Below are 9,660 nucleotides of genomic sequence, written 5' to 3' on the forward strand. Positions count from 1 at the left end.
AATCTCTGCTGCTGCTCACTGCAGGAAATTCAGATTGGTATCGTTTCACTGAGACAGTCACTGGGCAAATTAGTAGAGTCTTTAATGAGAGCAGGCTGGTCTGCCATGACAACACAGTTCATGTGTGTTCTATAAAAGCTTAATACTGATTGTTGTTCTCCATCATTTTGCTGTTTTACTATATATTTGATTGGGTGTATTTTTAATGCCAGTACGAGGGAGCACCATTTTTAAAGGTGTGGTAGGTTGAAGTAGAGTAAGGTCGAGAATGCAGGATAGACTCATCAAGTAGTTTCTAAATGTCAAACCTGCAATGATCAATATGTGTACAAGAACAACAGGTATGATGACTCCATGCAATGTAAAAGACGCCACTCGAGTCACCTGATGCTGCACTTCCCCTCAGGTCGGACAAGCCGCTTTTAGCTCATTGTTGTGGTTTTACAGCCAATAAATCTTCTGCTGTGGTTCATCAATCTCATTTGGTGTATGGCAGTGTACAAACACCAAACAACAGAGAGAGTCGGCAGCTGCTGTAGCTTGAGAACACTACTTACTGGCTAAAGACCATGTATATATTTCAAAGTAGCTGTTACAAACCAATACTGGGCTCAGCTGTTGCCTCACCAGGGACATGACTCCAAATATATGTTGTAAATACTCAATGATGTTATGTTGCTCCGTTAACTTAATTTGAAAAAAGGCAAACATTTACAAGTCACATTAACTTTCACGTTCAAATAAATGTTGTGAAGTAAACAGTGCAATATCTCGGAGAGGTTTTGAAGTGTAAAGTCATACAGACAATTCATTCATTTGTGATTCTGCCCAGCTTAGTCCACTCTTCACTAAAGCCCCTTTTCCACCAGCCACTAACACCCACTAACATCTGGCGATTGTCTGCGGTGGGAATGGAGCTGCATTCTCTCCGGGGTCAAATGACTCTACAGTAGTCACAGGTTTTTATCAGCTTCAACTGTGATCAGCAGAGATGGAAACATGACACCAGGGTGAACACACTAATTTGGAGGGACAGCTAGGTGAGAGAGGGCCTCAGTTTTGAGTGCGCTTGTGATGCCTGACATGACACACAGAGGGAAAAAAAACACAGTAGCAAACTCCACTTCTGACAATGGGACAGGAGACAGTGGTCTGTTTTAGTGTGTTTACCTGTGTTTAAAGAACCTGTGAATACCCACTCATTTTGGTGTAAAACCGATATAGTCCCAGTGTGTATTGTCTTTTTGCATCGGCTGGTCTCCACAAACTCCTGAGAAAAGCATCTGGCTTCATCTGGCTAAATGCTACACTATGTTCACCAGGTAGTCGCGAATTTGAGCCACTTGTACAAAGGCAGTTAAGTTAAAATCTTATTCCGCCTCACTTTTCTGTGTAAGGTACAAAAAAACCCAACAAAACACTGATGACAGTGGTGACAATGAACCAAAATTATCAACCACCCAGCCATGGAGCCAAAACAATTGGCTAAAAGATGGTAAAACATTCTGTAGTGTTGAGAGGAAATGTATTTTTGGCTGAAAAGTCTTCATAAGTTTATCAATACTAATGAATTCAATGTGTTGCTGTTTGCTGCTGGAGATAAGATTGACAACTGCAATGTGCTTTAAGCTGACTACCTGAGTAAATGTGCAGTGTGAAGTCCAATTAGCATTGCAAATTGTGTTTACTTAACCGTACTACACTTTTCTCATCATTTTTGTGAGTGTTAGATTTGTGTGTACAACCCCAGCATTAACTTCATTACAAATGCTAATATTGCTGTCTTTGAATAACAGATCTGTAACATCGGCACCATTCAAATGAGCATAACATTTTAATAACAAAAGATACAGCATTTTATTGTTTGTTATTTATTTCTGCAAATAGGAAAATAGCATTTCTGGTATTCAAAAAAAACCCAACAACAACAGATACACAGGAAGGACTGAGACAGAAACAGAGAGAATTGCATGATGAGGGAATTCAGGTCTCGATGTAGGTCAGTAGATGCAGCCTGGGGAGGCTCAGACACAAAGAGCACCCTGGTTCAGACAGATAAACACGTCTGACCGTCTGTCTACTCTGAGCAGGTTTCTATATTACTAAGCATTGTTGTTTGAAAAGAATGAAGCGTAGTGTGTCCATAATAAAAAAAGACATGAGGATGGGTGCTCGCTGTAGAAGACAGTGCACTGCCACATGCAAAAGTGCTGTACTTGTTTTTAGTTCATCCAAAAGCACAGATGTTGTTCAAGCTAAGGTAAGATTGCCATTGGCTAGCAGTCTGTAGTCGTAAGTTATAGTTACAGAAAGGTTAGGTAAGCTTTCGGTTATTCTGTCTGTGTGTGAAACACTGGCAGGTGAACAAGAGCCAAAGTGTTGAGTTTAAAGAACACATGATAATAGTGTCTGCACAACACAGTGGAGTCTACCCTTCCAGAGAAAATACGCTTTCCTGTTTTTTGGCATTTTAAGGGTTCTGATACATTTTAATGGAACTTCCATAAGAGCATGACGACCATTCCTCTATTTCCACAAACACAAGTGCACTTGAGACCAGCAGATTCGGCTTAATGGCTAGAGAATGGGGAAGAGTGGGACTCCAGATCCCACACCATAATCAGTCTGACAAGTCGATGGATCAGATTGATTACAGATTGATCACGCTACAATCAAACTCACAAAACAGACCAGACACCTCTCCAGAAACACCACTGAATAGCTTAATGCACTGATTGAAAATCATCTTTGATAAAAAAAAACATCTATATAATATAAAGGCTACAAGCTGTACACATTGTACTTAATGTTCAGTACACATTATATTGAGTATATGCTAATACACATGATTGGATAGATGTTAGCAACTTTTCAAGCTGTTTAAACCATTAGTTTTTCCTTGTTGCTATAACCAACAGAAAAAAAAGTGTTTACAGTAACTGCTACTGTAAGTAAGAAAGAGCAGCACTTTTTGAACCATCGAGCACTTTTGATACATGGAGCCAAAGTTCAACATACAGGCTGAGTAGCTCATAGGCCACATAAGTCGGCTGCACAATGATTTCCAAGAAATTTTCTTAGAACAAACAGCTTATAAACTGTCACGCAGCAAAGGTGTCATTATTCATGCTCTCACAGGGCCCAACTGGAATATCTGGTTTGGCAACCCTCAGCACAGAATCACAGTTCAATAAGAGCAGTCATATGGTAACATTTTAAACAGTAGGATCAGGTGAGGTTTTGAGATATGGACAAAGGCATTGATAGAAAGTAGGGCATACTGGGACTGAGCAAAGGCATACAAAGGGTCAAAACAGGAAGCATTGTGGTTGGATGAGTAAAGGCCAGGTTTGGATTTTTAAAAACTCAGAATTTAGGGGGAATTCTTCTGTGAGCACAGCCACAAGTTAAGTATGACTGAATCAATGTCTCAGCTTTTACTCTTAATATCAAGAGTCACACTGTTCATTCAGAGTGAACTGCAACTCTGAAAATCTAATACTTAGAAGAGTCTTCTACTGCTTTCGTCACAATTTCACCCCACAGGGATGACTGTCACGCTCATTAATAGCGTCTATCAGAGGCCTTATGATTCAAACAAGGCCAGAATCTGATGCTTAAGACGATGTTTCACTTTAACAATACACAAAAATATTGGGAAGCTTCATCCGTGTGGACCCTGAAGTTTGGCTTCAAGACTGACGGGCGAATGCAAACACAGGAAGGAGATAATATAGTTACAGACGCTCCTGTTACTGTTACAACACCACCCTACTCTCAACAGCACCTGGTGGTTTGGAAGCAGGAACAGTAGTGCGAGCAGAGGTTGCAAAAGGGGGCCTCCTGCTATATCTTGTGTCTGTGTGTGTGTTGGAAGGCCAGGAAATCCACTTTTCCTGAGGTGGCTGTTAGCTCAGTATAAGATGAGCTGCTCAGACAGAACAAGTGAAAAGTAAACAGCAGGGAGCAGAGGAAAACGCCGAAACATTGAGGGGGAAAACAGCAACCAGCTCTCGAGATTATTCTGAAAAGTTCTGCTCGTAAAGCACCAAAAGTCCTGAGGGAGACCCGAACCCCACCATGGTCATAAGCCAGCCTGGGCGGACAGGGTGGGAGGGTGCAGGGTTTCGGCCAGCTGAAGGTATCACACGGTGGCTCTGATAATCCTGCTGGGCCTGGAGCCGCGGTGGACCTTCGTGTGTTTGGATAAGTGGTCGCTGCGTGCAAACTTTTTTTCACACAGCGAGCACTCGTAGGGCTTGATGCCGGAGTGAGAGCGACGGTGACGGGAGAGTTCGTCAGATCGGGAGAACCTGTCGACACAAGAGCAGATGGGTGGTGTAAGGAAAAGAGTCTCAAAAGAAAATGAAAAGTACGTCCACCACCTATGCTGAGTGGTAAATAAATCTAAGAAATATTTATAATAATATATGACTGTCGTTAAGGCTAAAGAGGGAAATGTTTATAGAACTGTGGACATGACTAATGGAAGCAATAGATGAACAATGGAATTGAAACTAACAAGGAGCTGTACTGCAGCTCGAGGTCATCTTATTAAGACTTTATACGGAATATGGACACTCTTTACATTTATTGGACTTGCAACTCACGTCTATGGGGAAATGATACATAACTTATATTTATTTTAATATGTTTGTGTTAAGCTGTTTATGTTCAGGGTTTTATAGCATTTAAATAAGTTTGTACTTACTTTTATACAGATATGTCAAATTGTTTGCATAAATATGGTCATATAAATGTTGTAACCCCTTATAAAGGAAACCTAAGCTGCAAAACATTTGATGTGGATGGGGATACGAGAAATAATCAAACTTCAAAAGGACGTCCATCGTTTTTAGAAAATCCCCTGAATGACCATGTTGTGACCCATTTCTATTTCTATTTACTTTCATGTTTCATTTTTCATGCACTAAACAGGGCTGACAAATGCCCCTCAATATGAAACAGAATGAGACAAGAGTCTCACGGTGCAATGATGGATGAGTAAGGTCCAGCTGACAGCAAATCCATAATGATGGTTGGAAATCTCCATTCACCACTCATCACAGCCACTTAATGCAACTGAACGCTGCAGAGATTTTAAACAGAGCTTATGTTGAGTGATCGTTGGCTAAACTGAACTGAGTCTATATTAATCCCAGGTGAGTGTAATGCAGAATTTTATCCATGGTTTGCATTTATGACTATTCTGTCATTCAGTCATTTTCCATGAGGTAAGTTGTGTAAAGCCGTTTAAGACATGAACTCCGAAGGATGTCAAAAGAGTTGGGTCCGGACTTTCTCCAGAGTTTGTCTTTCACACATGCACAATGCAGCAGGAGATTCTCCACTCAGATGCGTTCACATAAAATCTCTGGAGCGTTCAGGTGAGGGGGGGTGCAGCAGGCAGGATGTAATGTATTAATTCTGCTGCGAAGATCACTTGTTTTAGTTTGAAGGACGTCGGCACCGGTGTCGGCCTTGATCACCAAATGGTAAATGGTCTGTATTTATATGGCGCTTACAGTAGAGTGCATCTATGGGCAGCACTTTTTTATGAGGGGGCCATTCAGAGTTCAGCTTCTTGCCCAAGGACACCTCTGTAAGCAGACCGCCAACGTACTGGTTAGAGGCCAAAAAGTTATCAAGTGTCTTCATGTGTGGTACAGCTATTTTCCTGAGAAATGTATTCCGTTTTTTTTTGTTTTGTGCCTGTCCTGGCAGGATCTCCTCCTGTGTTCTTACATCGGCTCATTCTGACATTCTCCAGAGTTTTAACTTAGGGGCTGGCAGGGGGAACTCCAGAGAAGGTCCAGAGCCTCTCACTCGGACATTTGCATTCTCACATGCTGCCTTTCCGGGATCTGGAGATTCTCTGGAGTTCAGTGCATGTCTGAAAGCAGCACCAATGGGCTGCCTAAGACATGGGAATAATATATGTCCTCCCTTAAAATAACCATTAACTGCATTTTCACTGAATGATTAATTACATGTTTACAATCGGGCAGGCCATCTCCACATGATGGAAAAATGGCATTAGTGGGACTACTTTTCCCCTCTAGCTGGGTTTTATCTTTGTGAAAATCCTTGTCTGTTACTCAAAATTGATTTCTTGGTAACATAATTTCACTGGTACCTGAAACAACACAACCCATAAATGCAGCCCCTTACATCAACCATTGGGAAAATCTATAACTCATTATATTCCTTAAACGTTCCAGTGGATTTATTAACAGAAAAGAAATTATGATCAACATTATTATTTTTCATAGCTTAAAATCAACAAGTTTTAGTTTTCCTAGAATGAAACCTTTATGTGTACATCCATCGTGTTTCTACAGTGGCTCAGAATAGTCAAACCATACACTAGCTCTGGAGGACCTTTCTTGTTTTTATGTTACCTGAAGGCCATCATAGATTCTCCTGCATGCTCCTAGATGCCAAAAAGTCTTACCTTAAACTTAGTATTAACTGTTAAACAATAGAGTTCATATTATGTCACATACCTCCAGCCACACTCGGGCCAGCTACACGTGTAGGGCTTCTCTCCTGTGTGCCGGCGGAAATGAGCCTTCAGGTGGCTGCTCTTGGTGTACATCTTCCCACAGCCTGGGTGGGTGCACTTATGGACCCTCTCTGTAGGCGGCACTCTGCTCACCCGAGGGGCCATGGCCTTCAACAGGCCACTGCCCTGGGCCCCAACCCCAGTCACACCCATAATCTCTACAGTCCTCATTGTGAAGGGAAGAGGGGCGATCTTCACATACTTCTGGTCAGCTGACTTGGTATCGCCACTGTTTAGTGATAAAATAGTGGTGGGGGTGGAGGGCACCTGGGGGGCCAGCAGGGTGACATTTTGTCCTGTGGCACCCTGGAGCCCCATGATGAGATGAGTGAGCCAAATGCTGTTTTGGGCTGCGGGGGGAGAGGCTGCTTGGGTCTGAGGCTGGGCCAGAGGCAGGGGCTGGAGCTGGAGAACCAGTGGAGCACCCAGGAGCATGGAGGGGGTTAAGTTGGATGGTGAGGGGGCTACTTGGGCAGAAGGGGAAGGGTCAGCTGGGCCAGGGCTGGAGCTGTTTCGCTCATTGTGAGGTGAGGCACTTATCCCTCTGTCACTGCAAGTGTCTGAAGAGGAGGCCGGGGGTGTTGTGGAAGATGGAGAGTCACTGGAGCTGCATGGGAGAGGGGAGGCCTCCTCTTTTGGGGCCATTAACCCCTCTTTCACCACCTCCATCTTTTCCCTCAAGAACTCTTCTATGTCCTCCAGGGTCGGGGAGAATGGGGAAGAGGGGTTGTAAGGGAATTCTGGTAGCTTAGGCTCTTGACTCGCAGGTTCCTCTTCTTCTGCTGCCTCTAGAAAAATATGCAGGCGCGTGCCATCATCGTCATCTTCCTCCTCCTCCTCATCTTCGTCCTCTCCAAGGCTGGGGCTGTGCATGGCCCCCAAGTCCCCTGCCTCGGGGCTGTCACAGGAAGCCAAGCTGGCTCCCTCGCTGCAGGCGCCGTCTCCCAGGCCGAGGGAGAACAGGCTGCTGCTGCTACTGCTGCTGCTGTCCCTGAACAGGTCATTCTCCAGACTCAGCGTTCTGCTGCTGAGAGACACCATTGATGCAGGCCAAACACAGAGGAGAGGATGTTGAGGAAACTTGACCCAGACGCAGAATCACAAAAACCTGCACAGGCAACATCAAGACAGGACTTTATTATCCAGCAGAAAGTATGAGGAGATATTGCATTCAAAGTGCTGAGTACTAAACAATAACACAATATGTTGATACCATTATGACACGCCTCTGCTGTAAGTTCATTAACAATAAATGATTTATTTAAAATCATTTGAAAACATATCACATAATGGTGAAAATGTTTGAGGGTCTTCTGCACAAGTTTGACGACAAGTTGCCAACCACCAGCGGATGTCAGGTACATATCCTCAGTTGTGTACTTTAGCATCATCAACCTTTTAATGCTCATATCATAAATCGGTGTCTTTATATGTGATACACTTAAATTCATTCACCTGTATGAACATATCAGGAGAACTTTCTGAACAGGGACACTTCTAGACAAACTAGACCAGAGATTAATGACCAACCAGCCACGACATATTAACCTGTGTTGGGCCCTTTCAGAGCCACGCTGCCACTTCCAGGTTGTTTATGCTCAGAAATAATTTACAAAAGTCTGTGATGATTTGCTCAAACACGGCATATTATGGAATTATGCACCGTTTTACACAACTCAAACTATTATGACAAATGTCTTAAATTAGATATTGATATGGGCCACTAGTACTAAGGTCAGATTAATCTCAGGGCCCAAATTATTAAGACTTGTCTGTTACTACTATAAATACAGAATGTAAAAAGTTAAACTTAAAACAGCTGATCTTAAATTTAGATATTGATATAATTTTAATCTTAGCACCCCAATTATTAGCATGTTTGGTACGATAGATAGACAGATAGACATATACTGTATATACAGATAGATAGATAGACAGATAGATACAGATAAAGTTAGAAGTTCAACTTTAAATAGCTAGCAGACCCCTGTGGGTGTTTCTGCGTCCTCTACCGGGTCCCCGGACCCCGAATATGACACCAGAGTCCAAACACAGTCCGCTCCCACTGGTAAGATCATCTCCACGAGCTTATGTAAAGGCTGTTTGTTTCTGCTGTCAGACCGCCAGGCACATGTTGCAGCAGGGCCTCGCACTCCACACAGTGCTCGGAGCAGGCGCTGCACAACCGCGGCCCCGCACTGACGCGCCCAGAAACATACGGCGAGGGAAAAAGTCCCCGTGAGAAACGCATCGGCCCGTGGAAACACACTAAACCGCGTCCGTGAAGGAGGCGCGGTCGACAACGAGGCGATGCGCCTGAACGCAACTGCGCCTGCACAGGAATCCACGAGCCTCAAGTTCGGCTGGGTCATAAAACATGATCTATTTATACTCCTCCGCCGTCTCTCCGCACGATCGGAGCAGGAGGATCCCGGACATTTGGCTCGACCTACCGTGCGCGGCTCGGCGGGGGAACGCAGCGCCGTCGATCGCTCGCTGTATTTCGGCCTTTCCTTTCTCCTCCGTCGTGTTATTGTCGTAGCACGCTCACACATCCCGTCCTTGCCACGGGTCCATGTTGGCATTCCTTCTCCCAGCGTCACGTGACTGCATCGCTGCACAACTCGGAGGCACGGGTCCTGTCCCGCGCGTCTGATTGGCCGTGCGCCGCGGAGGCTCGCCCTAATAGGCGCGCCCCGATTGGCTGCCGCTCGATAAATTCTGAGTGCCATGTGTTTATGGGGATCACAGTGTGCAGGATACAATGTGGCCTATTGATGGCGTACACACGGGGGGTGGACAAAATAATGGAGGCGCCTATTAATGTAACAAGTAAGTGATTCGAAGCAGCACCCAGCCTCTCCACCAGAACGGCTTCAAAGATGTGAGAGCCTGGGGAGGAAGTCTGCACTTCTGCTGCTCAAGGCCTGATGTTTGCTGCTGAGCACACATGCAGAGAACCACTCAGACTTACAGGATTGATTCCCATGGAGGCTTCCTCCTTCCTCCATGTGTAAAATCTACACAATAATTTGAATAACCTCAAAGATCACTCATCAGACCTGTTTTGTTCAGCTCACATCATGTGATCTCTC

The 9,660-nt window shown here is 44.3% G+C and overlaps 1 protein-coding gene across 1 annotated transcript; it reads right to left on the reverse strand.

Moving 5' to 3' along the window:
- Positions 1-1,850: 1,850 nt before the first annotated feature.
- On the reverse strand, positions 1,851-9,173 carry LOC109628860 (Krueppel-like factor 15). Its single transcript, XM_020086282.2, has 3 exons — positions 9,019-9,173; positions 6,507-7,673; positions 1,851-4,313 (listed from the first exon to the last, which is right to left on the reverse strand). The coding sequence occupies exons 2-3, from the start codon at positions 7,604-7,606 to the stop codon at positions 4,145-4,147; spliced, it is 1,269 nt and encodes a 422-aa protein (XP_019941841.1). The 5' UTR covers positions 7,607-7,673; positions 9,019-9,173; the 3' UTR covers positions 1,851-4,144.
- Positions 9,174-9,660: the final 487 nt, after the last annotated feature.

This window comes from Paralichthys olivaceus, chromosome 2 (assembly GCF_024713975.1).
Source record: "Paralichthys olivaceus isolate ysfri-2021 chromosome 2, ASM2471397v2, whole genome shotgun sequence".
Lineage (NCBI taxonomy): Eukaryota > Metazoa > Chordata > Actinopteri > Pleuronectiformes > Paralichthyidae > Paralichthys > Paralichthys olivaceus.